At 41.7% G+C, this 26558-nt stretch overlaps 1 protein-coding gene across 1 annotated transcript; it reads right to left on the bottom strand.

Moving 5' to 3' along the window:
- Positions 1-6878: 6878 nt before the first annotated feature.
- onecut2 (one cut homeobox 2) lies at positions 6879-26045 on the bottom strand. The gene is made up of 2 exons (XM_078224794.1): positions 24710-26045; positions 6879-8018 (listed from the first exon to the last, which is right to left on the bottom strand). Exons 1-2 carry the CDS (start codon positions 25830-25832, stop codon positions 7726-7728), a joined length of 1416 nt encoding a protein of 471 aa, XP_078080920.1. The 5' UTR covers positions 25833-26045; the 3' UTR covers positions 6879-7725.
- Between the last annotated feature and the right edge of the window lie 513 nt (positions 26046-26558).

Below are 26558 nucleotides of genomic sequence, written 5' to 3'. Positions count from 1 at the left end.
TACAGCGCAGAACAGGCCCTTCGGCCCACGATGTTGCACCGACCAGTTAAAAAAAAAAACTGTGACCCTCCAACCTAAACCAATTTCTTTTCGTCCATGAACCTATCTACGGATCTCTTAAACGCCTCCAAACTAGGCGCATTTACTACTGATGCTGGCAGGGCATTCCAATCCCTCACCACCCTCTGGGTAAAGAACCTACCCCTGACATCGGTTCTATAACTACCCCCCCTCAATTTAAAGCCATGCCCCCTCGTGCTGGATTTCTCCATCAGAGGAAAAAGGCTATCACTATCCACCCTATCTAAACCTCTAATCATCTTATATGTTTCAATAAGATCCCCTCTTAGCCGCCGCCTTTCCAGCGAAAACAATCCCAAATCCCTCAGCCTCTCCTCTTAGGATCTCCCCTCCATACCAGGCAACATCCTGGTAAACCTCCTCTGCACCCTCTCCAAAGCCTCCACATCCTCATACAGTTCCAAAGAGAGCTTTGCTTGACTTCATTCCACTGATCATGGTGTCATGAGAATCATGCTCTTTATTCCACATTGTTGCTTCTCTGGCAAATTGAGGGTCCTCCCCTCAATCTATTCCACAAATGTTTCAATGACATTATCAAACAGGGAGGAACAGAAATCTGAAATTGAAATAGAAAACACAACAGAAGAACAATAGAAAACAATAGCAAAGGAAAGTTATGAAGCAAATGTGCAAATGGTATCAACACATCTGCAGGAAGAAGCAGACATTGCAAATTTACGTTCTGTACCAAAAGATACTCTTCTTCTGGTTAGGTAGAGAATCAGAGGGGAGTCTGCATTGTCACCTAGACTCATTCATGAAGTATGCAATTGGGACATCCTGGAGAGTAACAATGCCGCAGCATGAGACAGCACCATTATTGGAAAGAAGGAAACCGCAAGAATAGTGAAGGGAAGTACATGTGCACTTACACTGGAAAGGATGAAAAAATAAGTATAGTAGTGAACTCATTAGAGATCAAGGCACAGAAAAGCATACCTAGTAGGACACAATGGGCATAATTTTCACCTCTTCCAGCAGGTGGGAAATGTACAGGGTTGTGTGGAATGTCAGTTGCATACCCCTCCCATATTATTCTTCATTAACTGCAATAATGAGTAAATCAGGCTGTGTGTGAAACTACCATTATACCAATGTATTAGGTTTCCCTACAGCCAGGTGCGATTAAGGTTGCCCCCAATGTGTTTTCCAAAGAGGTTGAAAAGTAGCCATCTAGGCAACCTTTAAAAATGTTGAAATCAGTCACTCTTGTAAATGTTGGAGTTGTAGAATGCTGGCATTCTCAACAACTGTCACATGTTGTTTACTGAAGCCCGATAGAATTGGATTTAAGCAAAATGCAAAAGAAGAACTAATCCTGGCATGCATTAGTCAATAATAATTAACTCCCTTTCACTCAGTATTGATTAATGCACGAAACAATCTTTGCATCAACTCACATCTCCTCTTATGTTCATCATTTCTTTAAAATCATAAGGAAAAAAAACCTTTTGATTTAAAAGTATTTAGTGAGATTGGAAACAGCAGTCTTGTCCCAATCTAAATTTGAAAAAAATGATCAGAAGTGCATTTTTTATACACTGAGTCATTCGTTGGCCTATGGAAGAACACAAATAGATTTCTGGAAGAGAAAAAAAAAGCATACAAATGAACAAGCATCTGTTGACTGTCTCTCCTCTGGTCAAAACTTATGTACCCCATCCTCACCTTTGGCAAATAAATAACAAAACAAAATCACCTCTCCCCTGATCAGATTGACCAAGAGTTCTAGCTACAAACATCCATACATCAGAAATTCTACCGTATGACTGAATTAATTCTGTTTGGGTATTTTCATGATCTGTAAAATGCGTTCTCTCACTATAATAATGTCCAACTGTTGAAAGCCATTGTAAGTGGCTGTAGTATGATTTGAAGGACCCTATCAGTTTTGAGTAGGATTTGATTTTTTGTTTCTGGTAAGTCTTAATTTTGACTCTTTAAAAAAAATTGACACATCAACCCATCCCAAGCACTGTGCGCCAACTTTTCCCGTGTAATCAATTCAACTGCGTTTGCTTTCACAGTTCAATATATACACAACTGTTCCACAATGTCTAACAAATAACAGGCTCTCATGCATAAATAAAATCTATTTTAAAAAAAGAAAAAAAAATCTATTTTCTTAAATTAAAAAATATTACTCTCAATAATCACAATGCATCACCTTTGCTAAATTTATACAGCCTCATGCATAAAATTATAGCACTGGCAGTTGCTAATCTTAACACTACATTTTTAACACATAACAATTAGTCAATAAATCTATGTAGGACAATGTGGAAATAAATGCATTTTAAACACATACATACACACAAAGGAAAAAAAAACAACGGATTGTTTCTTTAGAATATGAAAACTGTAAACTTTGGGCTCGTTCTGCAACTTCCCCAAATTCCATGAAACATTTACAATCCTTCCATAAGCGCACCTGTCACCTATTACAAAAATCACAACTTAAAACGTATAAAGCTTTTTTTTATATCATAGTCACAGTTACCAAAAAACGAGTGAATAATTTATTACATATGCTATAATAACATCACCCTAGACACTATTATCTATGAGGTATATCTGAGAAAATTCGGTAAGGAATGCACGGTCTGCTCTGCTAACCTACTCAATCAGATTTTTTTTAAGCTTTGGTATCTTAAAGAGAAAGAGAGGATAGAGATTGAGATAGAGAGAAAACTTTGGTATCTTTGTTTAGTTCTTTGCATGGTTGCATTGCAAAGCACCACAGTATAGGGGCTCACCAGCAATAAAAAAATTGGTGGCCTTTTCGAAGCTGAGGTATTCACAGGAATAAAAAAATGCACAGAGGTCTAGAAACTGGAAAGAAACACCGCTTTGGTTCAAGCAAGGCACTCGTCCCGTGGTTTATCACACTTTGCAACTAAAGCGTGCATCTAGATTTTCGTTTTTCTTTTGAGTACAGGTATTTTGGTAATGGTGGTGACTGATTCGGGATGTGTGTTTGTTTATTTTTTTTCTGTGTGTTCATAAATGCAACATGATGTGCGCATGTTACAGCTAATAAAGATCTAAAGCATCAGACAATCTAGGCACTGGTTTGGTTTGGTATTATCTTAGTACATACAGTATGAATTCAATTGAATGCAAATCAATCTTTACAGCACAGGAGAGGTTTTTTCTCATCTAAATGAAAATGTAATGACTTTGGTAACATTACATAGCGGAGGTCCACCCCCACCCCCTCCACCCAGTGCTGCAAAAGCAAACTGATTAACTGAAATTTGCAAGGGTACAGTTTATACAAGTAGATCGAAAGAAATTTAATGCCCTAAACAAACTTGTGCCATTTGTTATGAAGTAAATTTGAATTACTTGTTAGTACAATTATAATTATTGATTAATTATATAAGAGGGACAATAGCGCTATTTAGAACAGCCAGCAAATCACAAATGTTTTAATTGACCCAAAATTCCTCTATAAATCATAAAGGACAGCTGGAAGAGCCTATGCAATGGTAGTGAGTTCAGCGTACAATTTTTAAAAAATATTAACTTCAGGGTTTTTTCTTGCTGGAATTTGGAATTGCAGGTTAATAATAAAATTTTAAAAGGGCATTGCATATGAACAAAATCAGCATACAGACAGTGCTAGCTGAACAAAGAATTTGAGTGACATCACAGCAGTTATATCTGCCACTTTTCACTTTGCTACAATATGAGAGTAATTACAGGCCCTAGCTTGTGCTGAGATTCCTGGGTTTATTTTAGAAGCTTTAACTCATTTTGGTTTCATAGAATTTGATAAAGCAGCATTCCCATAGAGTGAAATAAAAATTATTTTACATAAATTCCGATCAAAACTGCTGCATAATTTGCACCTATACTGATAATAAACACAATACAACAAAGCGCTGGTGACATTAGCTGTTCTTTGAAAAGTTATTGATTGTAAGTCCAAAAATTATTGTTCACTGATACACTGAATGGACATGGTATATTTGGCCTCTTGATGATGGATTCTAATGAGGAAATTATCTTTTTACAGCACAGAAAAAACACACATTTTGAATGAGTGCGACCACCATTTAGATCTTTGGGGTATCTGAGTTGCAGCTGTATTTAAGAGACACTCTATACATGAGCAGGAGCAAAATGCAGACCGTGCAGAGAAAGAAATCTTTGGTATCTTTGGTATCATCGACGCGATTAAAATTACAAATGGAAAAATTCAGTGAGGTAGCCTCTTTGGTTCTCACTAGAAATAGAAAGAGCTTTTACACATAGTTCATACCTGGAAGCAGCGAGTTCAGGGTTTTTTTTCTGTCTCTTGTCACTAACGCTAAAGACTTCTCCGCAATCGAAAGAAGCTATCTAAAGCCATTTGGACACAGCGCTAAACAATGGTGGAAAGATCATTAAAGTATTTTCTGTTGTGTATTCACGTTCTCATCAGTACATACTGTATTGTTCCATCTAAAATCATTGCTCATCCATGTCATTAATAATAAGACTGAAGGGATATCTTTCAGTGCTTATAGTGGGATAATTCTTTGGCATTGAAAATTGAGAATAAAAGTTGCAGTGCTTAAAGGCGCCAAAATCTAAAAATCAATAATTAAAATATGTTGGGATATTGGCTCAGGTAGTTTTTCCACAAAAATATAATGTTCAACTCTAAAGAATGTCTGTTAATAGAATTTTGAAAACCAAAATCACCGAACCTTTTCTATGAATTTTATAGGATACAGGATTGGAGTTGTGTTAGGTGTATATCAATGCATGTGCAATTTTACTCCCAGTCGTAATTTGTAATTTTTTCTAACAAAATAAATCAACATTAAAGGAATTAATCTCTGTTACTTTATAAAATAAAACAGACAATATGATTAAAGGCTATCTGAAGCACTGCAACTTTCATTTTAATACTTGATAAATAAGAGAAAATTCAGCACTTAAATATATAGTTCACAATAAATACCAAAAATAATACAAATAATAATAAAGCTGATGTAGCTTTTTGATTTCTAAACTACAGTCACAAGCACTTTAAAAATTGCTAACTTGTTTAGAAATCAACTTGTGTTAATTAAATCATTTACACGGCCTGTGGGTATTGTGACGAGCAATGAAAACATCACTGTCAACTGTCTGAACTTGTTACCACAATATGGCATTTTTCTAATAGCTGAGTTGGTACAAAACAATAATAGCCACACAGTGAAAGTACTGTCATTCTCTCTGTGGGGTCAACCTTCAGTTTGCTGGTCCGATCGGTTTGGTTTCTTTGGATATAGCTTTGTTTAAGGATAAAAGCTTCCACATGCTTGGATAAAGCTATTGGACTACAGTATACCAATACTGCACTGTCTTCTTGTTGTAAAATTATCGTAGACTCCTGATATTCTTCAAAGTTGAACTCATCTTGGACGTGCGCATGGACTCCATGCACAAGACGCTGAGCTAAATGTCTATCAATGAATGAGAAACTCATAAGATATTTAGGTTAAAGTACAATTGATGTATTAGCTATTGTAATCATTTACTAAATTCACCAACAAACATAACCAGGGGGTTCTATTGTGCTTAAGATGAAGAGTGAACTTTTTAAAATCTAGGGATCAATTGAATCTGAATCTTTAAAATAAATAATTATCACATTTCAAAATAAAAAGTTTATACATACTACACTAGATAAACAACACAAGTCAAATAATTTGGAATATATTAATATTGCATGAAATGCATTAATTTACAAAAGATTAAATCATCAAAATTACAAATTAAAAGCTATATTTCACCTAAATTATCCAAACTTGAGTAGAACCATTGGCTATGTTGAATACTTGCTTAATATATATGGCTGAGATCATGGTAATGTTTAGTAGCTAATGTAATGCAACATTCAGTAAAAAAAAACCCTCCCATATTTAGTTACCTTTACTGAGGTATAGGAGTGGGTTACTATCTTTGGTAGAGGTGTTTAATCTTCACCCTAACATCTTGTGCTTGGAGCCATTTGGATCCATTGGTTGGTATCCTGTTCCATTGGAATCGCTAATTGGGAGGAAATTGTGAAACCGAGTGGGTACTTCCCTCTCTCAATAAGACGAACATTGAAAGACAGGCCAATTGTGCAAACAGCACTCAACTGTAATGCATAAAAACTACAAACAGATCCATGTCTCTGTGAAGCTGACTTTGGTTGAAGCGGAAGAGGTTTTCTGTTGTTCTGTACAACGTTTCTGAAAAACTGCATAGGCACACGTTAAAGACAATATTCAACTTTAAGAGGTGGCAAGTGTCGTCAAATGAAGCAGCAATGATCCGTGGCATTGCTCCCTTGTTGTTGTTATTTTTCTTGTTAACCCTTTCGTAACTCTGCTTCCCAAAACGACTAAGACAACCATTGAAACACAGTGCGTATGTTGTTTCCTGACGTGCTTCTTTTGTTTAAAAGTTTGTTGCAGAACAATTAGGTGCAGAAAAAAGTTTCTTTGGTTTCGATTTAATAATAAATAGAAAAAAAAGTATCAAGTGTCTTCACGAGAGTCTTTAAAGCCTTTGGCTTGCCTTTAAACACATCAATGGTGTTCTTAGAGGGCCTGTTCAGTGGTGAATGTGCACATGTTGGAAGAAGGGGTGATGATGTTGCGTTTCAGGAAAAATAAAGCTATTTAATGTTTGTGCTTCTGCACTCACCATGGGCAGCCCCCCCCCTCCCCCCCCCACCCCTTTACACATGGGCTACTCAGTGCGTTTGCAGTAGTAAACCAGTGTTGGCCAAAAATAGAATATAAGTATTGAATAGAATGGATGCATAGTAATCTACAGCTATTAAGACAAACAGTATTTATTCTTCCTGCAGCAAACAACTGCCTTCTAAACCTAATGGCCCTGGTATCTTCTGAAAACAAAATGAAGCAGACCACATGAATGGGTATTACAAAATCTCAGGAATTTGTTGATTAGAAGGAATGTGCTTGAAGGTTGTGCTTGCATTCCCACCACCAACAGCTCCACCCAATGGGTGAATATAGCAGTGAGGGCACGTTTACCAGCATCATTCAAGATTTGTGTTGTGTTAATGACGGACTGAAAGTCTCTGAAAATGACTTTGATATTTTGTGCTTGCATACTTACCACTAACAGCCCATTCTTAAACAGTCTGGTTAGTGATGAGATTGCATGATTGTACAAAATGTTCTCCAATAATTCTACTGAGGCTTCTATTTAAAAATAATCAAAATGGCCGGTCAATTACTTTCAGTGTACTAGTTTACCGTATCAAAAATGACTGCATATCATTGCCAGAAACTGATAACTGAAATCAACTCATTATCTAATGATTATTTTAGCACAGTTAAAACTCTTCAGGCAAAGCACTAGACATATTATTGCTCAGCAACATAGCTCGTTGTGCCATGTCTGATGATCTCTGGAAATTCACCAAGTAGACTCTCAGCTTCGTTGTCAGTTTATAGCAAGGACTCCAAATTGATTCAAGGGGAAATCTTAAGCCAGACACATTAAGAAATATGTGTCTTCCCTTTATTGGTTTGAATGTATTGATCAAGATTGTGCTTATGCACTCACCACTGAACAGCCTCGTCAAAAGCAAAAAAAAAAGGTGTTGAGTTGTGCCCTGTTCAGGTGCACTGTCCTCAATCATGCTTTGGTACAAGTGCTTGAGGTCGACGATGATGCCCCTGGGCTCGACATGGCTTCGTCCTGCCATTTGTCCAAGCTTCGCCTCCGGGCGTTCATAAAGAAATTACTGACGGTGGTCAACTCCAGACCGAGCTGTTGTGAGATCGTGAGTTGCATCTCTTTGGAAGGGCGTTTATTTTCCTTGAAAATGGCAAAAAGAGTTCGGCGTTGGAGGTCAGTGAAAACTAGCCGTGGCTTCTTTGGTGTATTGCTCTTCTCTTTGTTCTGTTCTTGTTCTTTGCGTTTACACGCTGGGATAAAAAAAAAGAAAAGAGAATAATGTTGAGAATTTATAGAAACGGACTGACCCTAGTTTGTTTCTCCAATAGTGAATCTTCCATAAAATATCATATTGATTTATTTGAGGTTTAGAATTACTCAATGCGTTTTGGGAAGGGGGGTCTAGGGTGGAGTGGAAATCAACTGATGGCAATAAACACGGAAATGATCAAGGCACTTATTTTGTTGACCAGTGTTCTAACTGTTTGATTGCAAAACATGTCTGCACTAAGGTAAACCTAAGTACTGCAATAAATGTGTGCACTGATTACTACACAATCATTCCCTGTGTGTTTTGTTTTATTCTTTTAACTATTTTCTTCTCTTTTAAAGGTTCTCAGTCCTGCTTCAGGACATGCTCTAAGAATGTTGAGTGCTTTCTGGTACTCTGACCATTAATAATGTGTAAGCAATAACTCTTCCAGACTTTTCAATGAATTGTTAACCAAAATCCAATACTATTTTCTCCTAAAGCCCAACATGCATAATTTCCAAGAATCACTAGATAACCACCGTAAGTGGGAAATGTGGCTAGCTCCAACCACACCCCGTACTTGCCTCCCACACTGCTCTAGTTCTGGTGTGATACACCTATTGGTGCAGATTCTGCAATCAGCGGTGAAGCTTCGGTGCTCAATGCTGATCTCGAAGGATGCTGCTCACAAAGCGGTCTCCATGAATCTTCCCTGTCCTGGCATTAGTTTGAATTTGAGGCCAGGTCAAAGAGATTTCCAGGCAGCTAGCAACAATGATGTCACCAAATTGGGTAAGCAGCCAATCACGTTGAAGTATTCTCACAAACAGCAAAGAAGACAGGTGGACTGATTAATCTTTACTTTTAGTATCATTTTGCTCACGGAAAATAAAATTGCGCTTGGAATTTAAGGTAAAGTTAAAGGAACGTTTATTTATTGGTGTCACAAAGGCTTACATTAACACTGCAATGAAGTTACTGTGAAAATCCCCTGGCCGCCACACTCTGGTGCCTGAGGGAGAATTTAGCATGGCCAATGCACCTAACCAGCACATTTTCGGATTGTGGGAGAATCGATTGTGAGCACCCAGAGGGAACTCACACATTTTGATTCGTTTGAAATTCATAGATTCATAGAAACCCTACAGTGCAGAAGGAGGCCATTCGGCCCATCGAGTCTGCACCGACCACAATCCCACCCAGGCCCTACCCCCACATATTTACCCGCTAATCCCTCTAACCTACGCATCCCAGGACTCTAAGGGGCAATTTTTAACCTGGCCAATCAACCTAACCCGCACATCTTTGGACTGTGGGAGGAAACCGGAGCACCCGGAGTAAACCCACGCAGACACGAGGAGAATGTGCAAACTGAAATGCATCAATGGTGTTCTTAGAGGGCCTGTTCAGTGGTGAATGTGCACATGATTTGATTTGATGATTAGAAGGAATGTGCAAACTCCACACAGACAGTGACACAAGCTGGGAATAGAACCCAGGTCCCTGGCGCTGTGCAGAGCTAACCACTGTGCCACCGTGTTGCCTGAAGATGGAATTAAGGTGGAGGCTAAATTAATGTAAACAAACTTAACTTTTTAAAGAACAATTTGGATTTGTTTTATCACAATGGAAAAATGTGACAAAACACAACTATAAACATAGGTTTGCAGTGCCATAGAGTTTGACCATGTATATTTAGAATCGTAGAATCCCTACAGTGCAGAAGGAGGCCATTTGGCCCTTCGAGCCTGCAGCAACAACAATCCCACACAGGCCCTATCCCCATAACCCCACATATTTACCCTACTAATCCCCCTGACAACCCCCTAACATTTAGCATGGCCAATCAACCTAACCCACATATTTTTGGACTATGGGAAGAAACTGGAGCACCTGGAGGAAACCCATACAGACATGGGGAGAACATGCAAACTCCACACAGACAGTGACCCAAGCCGGGAATCAAACCCGGGTCTCTGGCACTGTGAGGCAGTAGTGCTGACCACTGTGCCACCGGGCCGCCCCACGGTGGGCTTGATATATTGTTAAAAACAGTTACACACACTCAACAAGGTGTCACTTTTTCAAAGGTTTTTACGGTGAGGAATAGCTTAAAAATGGAAATTCTCATGGGTTCAGTGATATCTAGTCGATTGCAATTTGTGGTCACTTCAACAGTGCACCCTATTAAGAAACATTCCAGCCATTATTTTCAATCAAGCACAAACGGGCAGCCAATAAAAGTGCTGGCCTAGCTAGCAGCGCCTAGGGCCAATGAGAGAATTTATTTTCAAGATCCAGGAGTCTGTGGATCAAATCCCCTTACTTCCACAGATTTTTCAGATGACTTATCTCTGGGAGCAAAACATGAATTGGCCTGAGGTCTACCAGTGGGTGACTGTGTGTGGGCGTCACCAAGGAGTCAAGAGGCTTCATATGTGGAAAATGCTCTCTCCCATCTGCTGAGATTGCACACTCTTAGAGATGGGAAAATGATGTAATAAACGTAGGAAAATGACTGGCGGGAAGAGGCCAGCGGGTCCATCACGTCTGCGGAAGAGGCCTGGCGGCTGGAGCATCCTGACTAAGCCTAACACCCTTAACCCTGACAGCCTAAGACTCTGAAGACATGTCCCGAGGGAAGAGGGAGAAACACATGGGTTTCTTAGATTGGATCTGGAGTCTGTTCCGGATCAGATTTTGCAGCTGACCTTGGGTTTGGAATGGGTAAATTATAATTCCCCTTTTCTTTTTTTCCTGCCGGGGAGAGTTTGCAGCGAGTAAGGTTTAGCTTCTGCGGTATGCTCGCCCAATGACCCATACTGACAAGGTGTATTTACCAAGGCAGAATGGATGAGGAACCGTCCCCATTGAAGTATATTCCAGCATTGCTTAGCGCCTTCAGCAGTGGTATGAAGAAAATAGTGCGAATTGAATTGTTTTACTTCGTTTTCAAGGGCATTTATGCACCAATTCCAATTCATCTTACCAACAGTAAGATATAACACAACACACAAAGGGAAGCAGACTATCTTATGTGGCGAAGCACAACTAAAATGTCAACGTCACCGTTCTTACAAATACCGTTTTATAGCCCCCTGCTGTAAGGAGTATTTTCAAGGGACCGGCTCTCCTCTAGGACCTGTCCGCGGTGCTGAACGTACCTCTGCAATTGGATGCAATTGTTCCTTTTATCCCTTCCCTTTTCTTAAACTGATAGTATTACATATATCTCCCGCACGGAATGCTAAATACAATATCTGCGGAGCTTCCAGGAAACGTAATTGCAATTGATTTTTAATGTCAAAAATGTAATATTTCACCACTCCCAGCGTGTGTCAAGAGTCTATGACCAGGAGATGGCAGCGTTGCACACACAATGCTCAGTGACAGCACTGCAGCAGCAGTGTGCAAGCCCAAGTGAGCACAGACATAACTACAGAACATTACTTTACATTTATGATTGACAAACAGAGTGAATAACTAACCTGAGTTCAAAGGGCCGCATAACATCTTATGGGCTTTACGAGTAAACCGCGAAGCTGGGAGAGATGTTAACCACACACAAATCCTCATTTCAGTTTCCGACCGAAACCGCACGTGAGAAATGTAAGAGCAGGATTTGAATTCCTAATCGCCCATGAATAATTCAGATGAAAAATCATAGTTCCGGTTGCCTGACCTCTGTTAGCATTGACTTGGGGCAGCAACCTAGCTCCTCTCCAATGGGCAGCAAGACTCCGCCAAGATGGCAGGGTCCATGGCAAAACCCTAGCTATGACTGCAACACTATATTCTGCCCCCTCTCCTTTCCTGCTCCCCTATGCACGCTATGAACGGTATGCTTTGTCTGTGTAGCACGCAAGAAACAATACTTTTCACTGCATACTAATACATGTAACAATGATAAATCAAATCTCTTTCTCTCCAGCCCTGGTGGTGGTGGTGGGGGGGAAGGGGTACTTGGCCAGGCTTTCCTTTGGCCGGCCCAGCTGCTGGCCATTCTCTGCCAGCCTCAGCGCTCTCTCTGTCACAGTGCCCTGTGGGCACCCTCCTGTCAGTCCTCTGCAGCATTTCTTCATTGGCGATGCAATGCCCAGGATCTTACGTGGGACAAGACTGGCGAAGGAGGTGCAGTTCCAAGTCTCTGTTGATGGTGTTGGCTGTCTAGACCATGTGGAGCCACTGAATGTATGCGCGGACTCGATCTCCACACCAGCCTCCCTCCTATCGGCTATCGGCATTGAAGCCCATCTTATCTGACCATTTTACTCCAATCTGGACTGGGCTGAATTTCAATAAGTATAGGTGCATTGTATTTAGGCAGCAGCATCACTGTTTAAAAGTTTGATTAACTAAAAAGAATTATATCAGTCTACATACATCAAGAATGTCAACACTAGTCAACTAATCAATATGGTTATCGGTTATTGATCAACTCCGCCAGTAAATTTGGTCGATGGCGTAACTGCAGTTGGTGAATAAGTTATTCCTAACTTGATTGGGTGACAGTGAGTAAACATTGGAGGCACTTATTATTCAACACAGCCGGCCCTCGGAAGTCAACTCGCCGCCACCATTAATAGACTAAGCTGCAGTGACAATAGGAAATAGAAATAGTGACTCGTGTAGGTTGTGTATTTTGTTGGTCACCACTCAACTCGTTAATGAGCATAAGTTATTTCAGAAGCTGACTATCGTTGACAGCAGACGGGAACTAATAAAACACCACCAGCTAAGTGAGCTCAGGTCAAGTGTGCATTTTAGAGAGAGAGAAAAGAATTGCCTTTATGTCTAGTTTCTCTGCTTCTCAATTCCTGATATCAGGAGCCCTCGGTACTTCCATGTTCATGTTGGAACCTGCACACATCCCACATTGTGTGGCCTCATAACGGAGCTCAATTCCCTCCTTACCTAAAACGTTTGAATGGACCCATCATATATGAAGCTGATTTTCCTCTACACCCTATCTGTGACTGCAACACTATATTCTGCGCCCTTTCCTTCTCCCCATGTACTCTATGAACGGTATGCTTTGTTTGTCTAGTGCGCAAGAAATAATACTTTTCACTGTATCCCAATACATGTAACAATAATAAATCAAATCAAATTCACACTATCAACAAGAGGTAACGGGATAAGTGATAAAGACTGGAACCTCCACACCCTCTCTTTCTAACGCGAAGGCGCGGAGGTCTGAGGTCAACCGTAGCATCTCTACCGCGGTCTCAACTGAGAAACAGCGAACTCAGCACAGAACAGGGTTGCAAACGAGAATAGGCTTGGTCTCTCGAACTCAGCTCCTCTCACTGTCTTCTCCCAGTTTCACCGCGGCAAAGGTCGCTTTCACGCACACAATAACGGATCTTTTTCAGTAGAATTAAATATGAAATAATTCCAGAGATTCTTCAAGTTGGAGTCTGGAAAATATGATTGCCCATGTCACCGTAGCAAGAAAGTGTTTCCACCAGAATTTGCCACTGTCATTGTGCCGAGAGAAGAGGGAAAAAAAGATCCTCACAAAATTCCAGCAGGAAGAGACGGATGGGAATAGGATGGATGGTTAATCTTATCCAAAACTCCCCATCTCTCTTCAACGTTGCGGATCCTGAGGTTTCGAATTATTTGCATGCAACTCTGCGCATTTCCACTTGATGCTGGCGGGCACTTGGGACAATTCACCCCGGGAAAAGAAACAAATGTCAGAGCTAAGACTCTGAGCCGGCTCTGGGTTTGACCTCGGCGGCGAGCGAACAAGCGTGCCAGCAACTCCAAACATTTGCCGTAGAGCTTCGCGGCGAGAGAGCCCTGGCGTTAAAATCGCGCCTAAACTGCGTGGTGATCATTCCTCTGATATGAAAACCTGAACCCCGACCAAGGAGAAGGCACTCGCGTGTAAACAGTCTCGAAAACAAACTAAACAGTCAGCCTTGTCAACAGTCAGCGTTAACAAGAACGCTAATAAAAAAGATAGCTCCTCTTACGCCATCCAATTAAACAGTTAATCAATCAGCCAGTCGATTAATTATACCCTTTAGCTGTCACTTGGCACCTGTCGGGGTAAGATTCTGCAAGACATGGGTTTTACTTTTACTCATACTTACGCGTGAGCGTATTAATAATCATGTCATTAAAAGTACTTTGCTACTCTTTTTTTCTATAGTCATTCTAGAACACTAACCCGAGGCGGGCACACGCCCAGCACACATTAACTGACTATCAGATATTAACTAACATCTAATGGTTGAAAACCATGCAAGAAAGTCACGTATTATCTACAGGAAAGGTATTTTGCAATTGAAACTCTCCCCCAGCCCCACCCCAGCGCCCCTCGGGGAGGCCTTTCCCGGAATGATTTAATTAATTCCAGGCCAATGGTAAAATATATTTTAAAATATCGTTTTAGTAAAATAATCACAAATATTTGGAACTGTCCCGTCCAGAGAGGTTGGGCTGTAAAAGCTGTCGAAATGATGTACGTTTTTAAACGCATCCTACAGTTATACAAACGATCTCGTTTTGAAACTACCGGGTTCGCTGTATTATATGTTTGGAAGGTTTCACTAAAGTTGTCCATTTTGCAACATTTCCCCCAGTCATATTATCGCATCGCATGTGTATTTTGAACGTGTTTCGGTGTTTTACACATTTTGAACAGTTTCACTCAAATACAAAAGTCCTTGTTCGGGAAAGGAGTATTCTGTAATCTGCATCCCTCAGTTTCGGAAATGTGCTTGACATGCTGATCCATATGTTGTGTAACACACAGTAAAGCAGCAGAAACACGTGTCGATGATATAACAGTATGCAGCATGGGTAAGCAAGCACACATTTCTTAGTCAGACTCAATAGTCAAAAAATCAATCCGATGACGCTGCCGAAACGCTAATTATAACCTCCGATGTGGCGATTAATTAATCTCGCTCCCTAACCAAGCCTAAACGGCGCACATGTCATCCCTGTGCTCCACTGTGAAAAATGCAAAAGTCAAGACGCGGGATAAAGCAATCTGCATATCACAGTGTGAGAGTGCTAACCCCTATAATTTCCCCAACTATTTGCAATTATTGAAATCAAAGAAATCAAGTAGCAAGAACCAACGGTGAACCTTGTCCTTTGTACTCAGTAGAAGACTAATAAACCCATTATAACCGGAACAACACTCCTTAAATTGTTTGTTTTGTTCTTTTGTTCAAATCAAATGCCGTTCGTTCTCGAAACGAAGCGAAAAAGTGCAATGTTTGTTATTTTTAGTTTAAAATTCGGTCTTGAATACTGAATCGTGAAAAAAGTCTATGATTATTATATTAAGTCTCAAACCTTGCAAAAAGCCACGGCATTTACAAAACAATGACCGTTCGCCGTTTTAATTTCTCGGCGTTTCCGTTTCACTGAAAACAAGTGAACCTTTTATAGGGTCCTGGGCCGAAGCATGTTTCGACGGTGTACTCGTGCTCAGGTTCACTGCTGGAGGAGTGGTAACCCCTAGCCTGCGATTATCTCCCCCCTCAGCTCCGCCTAAATTCAGAACAAACGACTAAATAGCTTCCCCCCACTGTGACATTATTCGTTAGAGAATTTCTGTCAATGTAATCTGGTTTGTTTGTGAGAACGCTCCTCCAAAGGCTTGGGGTATAAAAAAAAACAGACTGGCAACGTAGAAAATGCACTGATAACAATATGGTATTAAAAAAAAGGTTTGTTGTATAATTAATATATTGCATGCAAAACTTCATTGCAGCGTTAATGTAAACCTTACTTGTGACTAATAAATAAATGAACTTTTGAAACTTTAAAAGCATAAAATCCAGATTCGAAACGTTGGCTCTTTTCTCTCTTCACAGATGCTGTCAGACCTGCTGAGTTTCTCCAGTATTTTCTGTCTTTGTTTCAGATTCCAGCACCCGCAGTATTTTGTCTTTATATTAAGATATTGTTTTTTATGAAGTTCCTATTATCTTCGCCCAGTCGCCCGCGCGTTTTCTTTTAATCAAAAGTGCGAAATAGCAATCTCTCAACTTCTTAAAAATCCCAGTGGTAAATGAATAGGGTTGCAGTACGATATCTTTGTGTCCCTGCCCTAGGTATGTAACGGCTGCACAATCTTTTTTTTTGTTGTAGAACGATTTAGTTCGAGCTCAATTTAGATTCTCCGTCCATCTCTCCAAAATCCCGTCTGCGACGTGTCTTGCCGTCTCTGTTAATCTGCGTCGGTTCTCTCTGCCTATCTGAGTTCTCGGTCTTTTTCTCGTTTTCGTTCCTTTGTCTTCGGCGAGATACCTTCTGCCTCGCTCGATTACACTCGCACGTTCATTATAACATGCTGTTATGTGAGGCGGCCTCTCCATTCCTGTGTGTTGCTGTAGTGTAACAACTTTTTTAACCGTACGTGAGTTCAGAAGACACGGATTACGAAACCACGCATCGCATTAGGATTACGAAAGAAGAGAAATCAATAGTGGTTTCTAATTAGCTGTAAAATTAAACAGAGCAGCCTGGAGTAATCACAAATGCCCCCATCCCCTTCTCACTCTGGCTTGCTCTTGTGAATGGTGTCGGATTGAAAATATTGGCTATTCAAATCAGACTTGCATTGGCGGATCCTGAATGTTATGACCGTCACATATTCATATAAACGAGTGGAACAAAAGGGGGGAAAAAAACAACCCACGACCCACGAATATATTGACACATTTGTGTTTACATCTTATTTAAATTTAAAGCAACCAGCGTCGAGCCTGACACAGCCTTTGACGCCAACACGTTTTACGCTGAGCAAATGGCTTTTCCCACAGTGCTTAAATGTAAAACATATTAAATTAAGTATCGATCGCGTGACTTTCCTCCACCACTTTTTATTGGGGTATGGTTTCTGAACAGAAATCATGATAAAATGACACCTAGTACAAGAAGCAATTGGATGAGCACTTGAAACACCATCGCACACAAGGCCCACGGACTAAGTGCTGGGACCAAAAGAGAAAATGCTGGAAAACCTCAGCAGGTCTGGCAGCATCTGCCAAAGCTTGACAAAAGGTCACATGGACTTGAAACGTCAGCTCTTTTCTCTCCTTACAAATGCTGCCAGACCTGCTGAGAATTTACAGCATTTCTCCTTTTGGATTCAGATTCCAGCGTCCACAGTAATTTGCTTTTATCAAGTGCTGGGAAAAGGGGTTGGAATAGATAGGTGCTGGATGGCCGACAGACACAATGGGCCGAAGGGTCTCTCTTTGTGGTGTAAAGCCCTGCTATGACTCTATGATCTAAACACATAGCTTTAAAGGGCATGACATTACAGTGAAGTCTGCTAACAAAATATAATAAATGCGCCTGTTAAGTCTTGATGTTTTCAGTTTTAAATTATTCGTTAACTCTCCTTCGACAAGCGGGAAGGGAGGTTCAAGTCCGAAATGAAATAAAGTAATTAAGTGATGCATTTCCATTACTGACTTACTAAAACATATATTGCAGAATGTACGTTAAGGGACAGAAAAAAATGTGTGAATTTGTGAAATACTCAACAAAACAAGCATGTTATATACAGAAAATTAAACTATAATACAATGTTCCATCATAATATCTAAATGTTGGCTCTCTGACAGAGTATATATTTAGATCTATCCTGGATGTAACTATACACCTAAAGTGAACGATATGATTGAGCGACAAATTATTTTAAGATTATACTACATGTACATTGTGGATTCCAGAAATGTTGTATATTATCTCTCACATATATTGATTTCAACTGGCATGCGCAGTAGACGACCTATATAACACATGCCTGGAATCTGCAATGTATACAGAATTATTATAAAGTAAAATCACACAAGGATTAAATGTAATAAGACGCCAGAATGTCCGCTGGAGCGTTCACTATCTATCTTGCTGCATTGCCCTACTCTGAAAGTCCTTGTGGTAATAATGCCCCTCTGTCATTGTCTGCCCTGTCTGTGCCTCCTGCTTGTGGAACACTTGTTTTAGGTGTTCTTGTATTTCCCAGCAGTAACAAATCGAATGACAATACAGTATTAAAAAGAACAGCATCCGGGTAAACAGTAAATCTATGCAAGAGCTTCTTTAAACGTGCGGTTTCCTTAAAGGGAAAGGCTGGATCAATGCCGATCGATGGCGAAGGTTTTCCCTATTCCTATATCAAATGAATGTCGCTGCAGATGAAACCTCAAATGGGGAGCTTCACTGAGCGACTTCGCCATTGTTTTTTACTCGGGTTGTGACAAAATGAAAATCGATGTCAGCGAGTCACCAACATCACAGATAAAACAAAGGCTTGTTTGCACTAACCCGGTGATGAGGGAGCAAAGTTCCTTATGATCTAGCTCTTGGAAAGAAAGAGAAAATAAAACAGAACTTGGAGCCCCGCCCGACAAACGGAGGGGGATTGATAATCGGAAGCACGTTTCGCCAGCAATTTCGAAATTATGAAATAAAAATAAGCCATCGACAGAAAGCCCCAGAATTCATTCAGAACTGGAGCGTGGAGAAGGCGACATGAACAAAAAACTTGCCTGCGACATAAATCAATCCTGAAAAGATTGTCGAGTTTGTCAGAATAAACACGGGCTGATCTTTATCTCGAAATCTTCAATGTCAAGGATAGAACTATATTCTACATGAAGAGGCGCATTATCTTAAATCACCTAAAATGCAAAGATTGTGATGTTAACGCAATGTGATAAGGACTTGACTCCACTCTACACTTTTGAACTGCACTCTACTAGTTTTTTTTAATGCAAGTATTTCTTCAGGAAAACGTTTTAATTATCTCACCTTGTGCACAAACAGGGTCAGGACACAGTGTATGTAAAGTCAAGCTGTGAGTCTGTGTCTTATAAGTTCTGTTTGTGAACAGAATTCCCACTCACCTGAAGAAGGGGCTCAGAGCCTCGAAAGCTTGTGTGGCTTTTGCTACCAAATAAACCTGTTGGACTTTAACCTGGTGTTGTTAAACTTCTTACTGTGTTTACCCCAGTCCAACGCCGGCATCTCCACAGCTGTGTTGGGCCAGAGTTAAGAAACTGACATTAGCACAATACCGGGGCCATCTATATAATGCATTCAGTTGTTTCCTCAGATTGTGTTACATGTCCTTGTGATAAGGGAAGATCCCGGGAGGACAATAAATATCGATATATAATTATGCCATTAAAATTTGTATATAATGCATAGCCCACGTGCATAATGTTTGACATCGCTCCGCTCTGCTTAAAATGCCAACCGTTTCGTTAAAAAACACCAAAGGCTGCAGCAAAGAGATATTTGTAAACAACTCTGAACAGATGCGTTCTATGTTTGAAAATTAAGCTTTAGTTGTATAATTTGAAAATGCAAATCGTTTCTATATGCGGTTCCCATGTACATTTTTAACATGTTTTTGTGGATTATATATGATACAATTCCTGGCATTTCATGACAAATTAATATATGGGTACAGAAAGAGGCGGTTTTAAAAGGTCATAAAGAATTTCAAACAATTAGTAATGATTTGTATTGGAAGAATAAACAGAACGCCAGTTGGGCGGTGGGAAGGAGCAGGTTAGCTCAGGGCATCTACATTTGTGTAGGTACCGTGTTGCAATGAAATATACACCACACACACATTTTGAATAAGGTGCATAGGGCTGTTCTAAAATTATACAATAGACTATATTTTCCAAATTCGGGGGCGGCTGATTATGGGTACTATAAATAGAATATAGGAGAGGCTAAAATGACCGACACACAATCTGTGATGGTCAAGCAAGGTTTTGTATTAAGTGGATTGATGGAATAAATTCTGTTCACGAGTCAAAATAATGTATTTTTTTAACATTTCGAATCTAACAGGCAAATTATTAATTACCAGGGGACTGATCATTTCTATGTCATTTGTGAAAAGAATCAGAACAGATACGCCCAAGTCTTCGCTGAGGTTTCTGCACCAGTATTAAATAATATTGCACACAGCATTTGGAAACTGTCTTCGGTTTTACAGGATGACATGAGGGCAGAGTCCGCCCCGCCCCCTTCTCCAGCATAAATCTCTTTTTACACTGCCGCCCGATTCTTAACGATACCTATTTGGAAGTCCCAGAAGTATCTAATTAATGCTTAAATGTAAGAAGTTTAAACTGAGACATGCTGGAATCTGGATTTAATCAGGGCTTTGGAATGCAATCTGCATGCTGCTGGAGCGTTTAAGGAGCCAGCGAGGTTGCCACATACCAGCTGTTCATCTGAATTGCATTTTTGCTGTGCTAATTAGGTTCCTGTCACTTAAACATTCTCCTGCATGCATATGAAGTTTTGTAGCAAGATAGGCTTTAATTGTAAAATGTTTGCATATTAAGATCAGACGGAAAGACAGTAAAAAAAAATCTTCTTGGCTGGATTTGTTTGGCCGGAGTATTGATTATAATTTTAAGAAATTAATTTACGTTGGAGTGCAAAACTGTCGCTGAGCTCACGTGTGATTATCATTCTCGACTCTTGATAACCTCAACTTCGCCTTTGCAAAAGAAATAAATAATCGAGAAGAATGATTAAAGGATCTTTTCCTCTCTTGTTAAAAGAAGTCGATTTTCTGTATTATCGTGCTGACAAAATTGCTTTATGAATATTTTAGTGAGATTCCTTAAATCGCTACCTGCCCCACATTAGCCAAATGAACAATAACACCTTTAATCGTAATACAAAAACACGCAAAACAAAATCGATCCTAAAATAGATAGTACTACAGTTAAAAAGAACACGTGAGCTATCGTTGTCATTGGCTGTGCAAACGAAATGCCTTTGAAATGGGGGCGAGGGGGGAGCTCAAACTATCAGGAGACAAAGGGAATATAATGTGGACGACAATGCCAGGAAGACTATGGCAGCTTTACTGGAACAACGTCGGATCAGGTTCCAAATCAATGTCTAACCGGGTCCTCAGGTTTGTGTTATTGTTACCAGCATTAATGCCCTTTTAATCTTCTAAAGATTATCCTCATCGATCCACGTCCATAGACACAGATTTTTTTTATATAGTGACATAACCACATTATTGAAATGCTGTGATAAAAATAAATGCTACGGTTCCATATCTTTCCTTCCAGTCCGCCTCCTACCCCGCCCCCCCCCCCCCCCCCCCACACACACACATCTTCCCTTGCCCTGATGCCCTGACTGCTCTCAGGAATCCCTTTGCATTCATGAATATTAGGGAGGTGTTACTCTTTCACACCAGGGGCTGCCAGAGGCAAACATCAGGAGCTAGGGAGGGTTTCAATTATTAATTTGCCAATTGCAGCGCCAACAAACTAATAACTGGCCCCAGTGACTGGAAACACAACCACGGGATTAACACAAACACGCTGGTGTTGGGGATGCGGCGAATTTATTGCGGGGGGAGGGTTGGGAGTGGGTGGGGGGAGGTCGGGGGCGGTTCGAGTTGTATTCGGCGTCCAGGCTCTGTTGTCTATCCTCAGTTAAGAAGCAGGTCCTTTTTTATTTGTCATTCTCCTCCAGCAGGAGTTGGAACTATAAATCATTTATGAAGCCGTGGCGAGAGAGGAAGATAGTGGTTGACAAGGCTATCAGCTCCAGCGGTGAATGAGTGCCCAGATTTTTGCCTAGTTAAAACCAAGGCAAGGGTGACGTTGCAGCTAGCAACCAGCCGTGCAGAGATTTTAATTAATAATTCATATCTGCGGCTTCTGGGCTTCTTTTCAAAGCACTGCCAGTAAAGCATATCATCTCTTTGGACAATGTTTTTGATTTTAGGAAAAGAAAAGGAGAACTCAGCTACGGCACCGCCCCCCCCCCCCCCCAAAAAAAACCATTTTAACAAATAAAATGTTTCAAAAATTAGCAGCAACATCGTTTAGAGGAAGATCTCACACTCTGCTCGCCTCAAGTGGGCTGGATGAATTGTTGTTGTCCCTTTGCTCTTGTAATCTCCTACTCTGCGTTCGCCCGGAGTTAATGAAGTGTTGTGAGAATATATACCTTGCGATTCGTGCTACAGCATTGGTGGGGCAGCAGCATCTGAAGTCGTTTATTCTAGGGTAATGGACGCGGCTCCCACGGCGGGTTGATTCACATGAGAGGGACTATTTAAAAATATATCATTGCCCAAGTTGTTGTTCTTTTGTTTTTGTTTGCGATTCAGTCTGCAAATGCCAAATCAGCCGAGCAAAAAAAACCAGTTTAATTATTCAAATCAGGATTGATCGCGAGGGTTGTGGAGCGAAATTCCTTAATAATAGCGCAATCAAGTAACACAACTGCATTAAATGCGAATGCTAAATTGCAGTATGGTTATTTTATTTTCTCTGTCAGCCCCTAATGCGTGGCTTTGTTTTATGGTTTGATGCTTTTGTTTGTTTAGCAATCATAGTGTTAGTCTTTTAAAAAAAACGAAAATGTAATCCGAAACACGATTTGATAGGTAAACTGCTTCAAAATGTCTCTCCTACCGTTTCAGGTCGGGAGAATAGATAGACTAATAGCTACAGCATCATTCAGACAGACCCAGGTTGCTCAACACCTACACATACCCATTGTATATACTTCATTCCAGTACGGTGATACTCGCCAATTTTGATCTCAAATATCTCAACATATTTGCCTGGCAGGGCATACTAAATGGTTCAAAATAATTCCATATCCACCCCTCTCTCCCGTGTATGTGTTGCAATCTTGAAAAGCAATCAAATTTCTTACCCTTTTTTTAAAGAAAGATAAAAGGATCTCCTAACCTTGTGGTAAATTATATGATAAAGTATAAATGTAAGGGGAAAAAATGTTTGCAGGCAGTCACGCACACAGTGCACCGCGGTATTGTGGCTTACTGCATCAAGATACAGTTATCAATTAAATACAAGGTAAAGCCAAGTTTAATTGGAAAAAGTAATTACAGCAATTACACCACGTGACCTCGGTATCCAACATCGCCTGTGATTTGTCCAAGCAGATATTGACAGCGGGCGACATGAAAACAAACAGTGTCTATAATGCACGGCTGTTAATGCTCTTCAGGTAAATAAACATAAGCATGAAGTTTATACCTGCATGTTTTCTTATATATAAAAGTCAAGACATCGTACAGACCTGAGGTGCATTTTCCTCTGATCTGTGCTGGTAACTAATATAGCCGCGAATCACTGCTTGCACCCCCCCCCCCCCCCCAAGCTCCCCCCTCAATTTAAAACAGAATTATCTCCTCAGAATGTGCATATTCACTGGTGCGATCACGTTACGCAGTCCAATAAAGACATGCAATCGAGTTAGATATTGTAATGCATGCTCCTTCCATTGTCCTTCTGGGGCGCGAAGGTTAAATGACTGGTCTCCGCGCCGTGCGTTTCGGGACGGTGATATTTTATCGGGGGAAAGTAAGAGCGGATTTTCTACATATATATTGAAATGAAATTAACTCTCGTGATGAATGCTCCCCCATTGTAATCAGATGTTAACTTCCACTCATTTGTTTTGTAGGGCGGTATGTATAATAAAGCCTTAAAGGAGATTTAAGGGGCAAAATGCCCTTGGTCGGCCTTTACATTTAGGAATGTTCATTGACTTCAATTGTCTTAAACAGTCCCTGGCCGCAGACATATACAATTTTATGCGTTCAAACAGACACAATGGGAAGGGGCTGAGATTGGAGAGGCAAGTGCCGACGCTAGAGGGCAGAGATGCGATTCCGCCGGCTTCCCACTCTCCACTGACACTGAATGGCTGAGATTCACCACAACAAAACGACCCTTCACTTATCACACTGCACTCTCTCAGCTACTCGTTTAAATAGATGCAAAATAGCTCAGGGATTAGTCACTGGGCACCATGCAAACTTCTCCAGCCTTGAAGCAGCATTTAGACTAGTTACACTTTCCTTCACCCATTTGTACAGGGCAAAACAACAACAAAAAAGCCCAGCGGCAGAATCCTGTGAAGAAATAATTGCGTTGCAGGAGACGTTCCATTGCCTTTGAGAAGTAACCGTATGGTGTGAGAAATCGGTCCAATATCTCAAGTCCGATGCAGAGCTGAGGCGTGAGCGAGGGCGCAGACAACAATGGTCTGTTTTTAGTTATTCCAGATCTCTCTACAACAGTTAAGAGAATAAAGGCTGCGGTGTTACAAAGGATGTGTGTATGTTTGGGGGGGGGGGGGGGGGTGATCCTCTCATGAATTAAACAGGCTAGGATTTTGCATAGTGTAACTACGGCTGTTCATCAAACACAGGGGGTGGGGGAGAGAGAGAATGAACGCTATATCCTTCAGTGGATTTTAAGGTGCATTAATTGAATGGTAATCGGATGTTGATGCCGTTCCACGTTACTGTTGTGGGTGTGTCCTTCCATTGAGGGAATGTGGAATTGCCTCATTACAGAGCTATTGTGCGAACATCACACCAAGGGGAAGGCTGAAGTGAGAGCCGCAGTGGGTGCAATGGAGAACCAGCACCTTTCAGTGCTGCTAACGGGTGCAGCTGACCACAAAGAAAAAGACAGCTCCAATCAATATCCCCTTGTGGAGGAACTGAGAGGATAGCAAATATTAACAGCAATGGTTGTGGTTCCTCTGTACCCTTACTGTTACCCCCGCCCCCCCCCCCCCACCCCTATCTCAGTAGCAGTAACTAAACCAATTCTTCCCTCATAAACTGGACCCACATTGCATTGTTCGCTCTTGACTTACCTGCAAGCCTTAAGGCTGACATTCTCTGGAACTCAGGTTCTTGCAGCCATTTCCACATCCGCCTGAAGGTCTCCCGACCCGATTTAAGTTTACTCCAAGGTTTGGGGTTCCTTAAAAGGTCAGAGAGGGTGCCCTGCGAGCGGCACAGCACCCTCTGGGCGAAGATGGCCTGCGGGATGCTGTAGCGCTTGAGTTCCGCCGTGATTCTTTGTGCGACTTCTTTGGTATTAATTTCTTCCAGTTGAGCCGAGCTGTTGGGCTGGGAGCCCGAGGAGGAGGGAGGCCGATCCCGGCTCGAAGCCAACACGGGCCCGTGAGACTGGTGGTGACTCGAGTGACCGTGGTGGTGGTGATGGTGGTGATGCATGCCGTTCAGGTGAGGCATCATGCCCGCCGTGGGGGCGGCCAGCCCCCGGGACAGGTGCTGCTCGCCCCGGGCCAGCATGGCCGTGTGAGCGTCGAAGTTGGGGCCGGCCAGCATCTTGTCGTGGCTGTTGGAGCCATAGCCCTGGATGCTCTGGTGGCTGTTGTGGATGGAGGCCAGGCCGTTCCCCAGGGGGTTGCTGGACAAGGGGGAGAGGCTCTGTGTCATCCCGGACATGTCCTTGTGGTAGGGGCCGTAGAGATTGTTCATGGCGGCGGGCAAGACCCTCTCGTCCCGCATCAGGGTGAAGCTGCCGCTCACGTTGCCCGCCAGCCGCTGGTGGTGGTGGTGGTGATGGTGATGATGATGGTGATGCGGGTGGTGGTGGTGGAACTTGTCCGACACGGTGGAGATGGGAGGCAGGGGCTGGAGTGGGGTCAGGGTGGTGTAAGTGCTGCTCATGCCCATCCCGGGCGGTGACTCGCACGCCATGCTCATGGCCGGGTGCAGCGGGACGGAGAGCTCCGGCCGGTAATCCCCAGCCCCGTCCAGGATGGAAGCCATGCTGGAAACCATGGCAGACCTACTCGTCAGTTCCCGGTGAGCCGCTGAAACTGCCTGCCGCTGGTGACTGTTCATCAGATCGCCCGTGGATTGCTCATGGCTTATTCCACCATGCAAATTCCCAATGCTGTCCATTGTAATCTCCGGGTTCATGGTATATACTTCTTTGGCTATACATCTATACGCGTTGTTCATTCAGTCCATTGAAAAAAATCCTAATTGTTTCTTTCGGCTTGGCAATTTTTTTTGCTATATATATGCATGTATAGATGTCATATGTGCACATCCATATACACACGCACGCACACATATATGAAAAAAAAGATTAAAAAATGTTAAGGCCTCACGGGTTGCAAAGATCACCACCGATTCTCTGAGACGGGCCAGTGCTGCTTCTCGCCATGTCCGAACCTGTCCTCCTCCTACGTCGACTGTTTAGACAGCTGGAGCCAGCCGCGTTTCTCTTGGTTCAACCTAAATTGCTAAGCTCAGGGTGTGTGTGTATGTGTGTGTGTGTGTGCGTGGTGGGTGGATATCTCTGATGGACAGCAGCCTGGAGCCTATAGCAGCCTCGCCTTCTCCCTTTCCGCCCGCCTGGTCAGAGAGAGCTCTGGGAGTCTTGTCCACTGGCAGCGGCGGTCAGGGGCGGGATGTCCGCTTATCAGCTCCGATTGACGGGTTGTGTACAGTCTGCCTCCCCTCCCCGACAACCAGCCTTCAACCACAGCGGCCTGAGCAGTTTCTTCCCTCCCCCACTTCTAAACAAGATTAACTTCCGGGTACCAAGTAAGTCAGCTTTCTCTTCCACTTTTAGCCCCAATGATTACTTTCTTACTCGTTATTAGGCCCTCTGATTCGACGTCATTTTTTGGGGGTATGTAACACAAATAGTCATTTTCAAAAACTTATTTACTTTAGTCA

The sequence above is a fragment of the Mustelus asterias genome, chromosome 1, assembly GCF_964213995.1.
Source record: "Mustelus asterias chromosome 1, sMusAst1.hap1.1, whole genome shotgun sequence".
Taxonomy (NCBI): domain Eukaryota; kingdom Metazoa; phylum Chordata; class Chondrichthyes; order Carcharhiniformes; family Triakidae; genus Mustelus; species Mustelus asterias.
Note: the sequence above shows the minus strand (reverse complement) of the source record. Positions and strands in the feature narration are given on the sequence as shown.

Excerpts from the sequence above, each read along its gene's own strand:
- onecut2 (XM_078224794.1), bottom strand. The coding sequence starts at position 25,832 with ATGAACAACGCGTATAGATGTATAGCCAAAGAAGTATATACCATGAAC. Across the intron at positions 8,019-24,709 it reads GTCAGCCTTAAGGCTTGCAG|CGTGTAAACGCAAAGAACAA; the intron begins GTAAGTCAAGAG and ends TTTTTATCCCAG.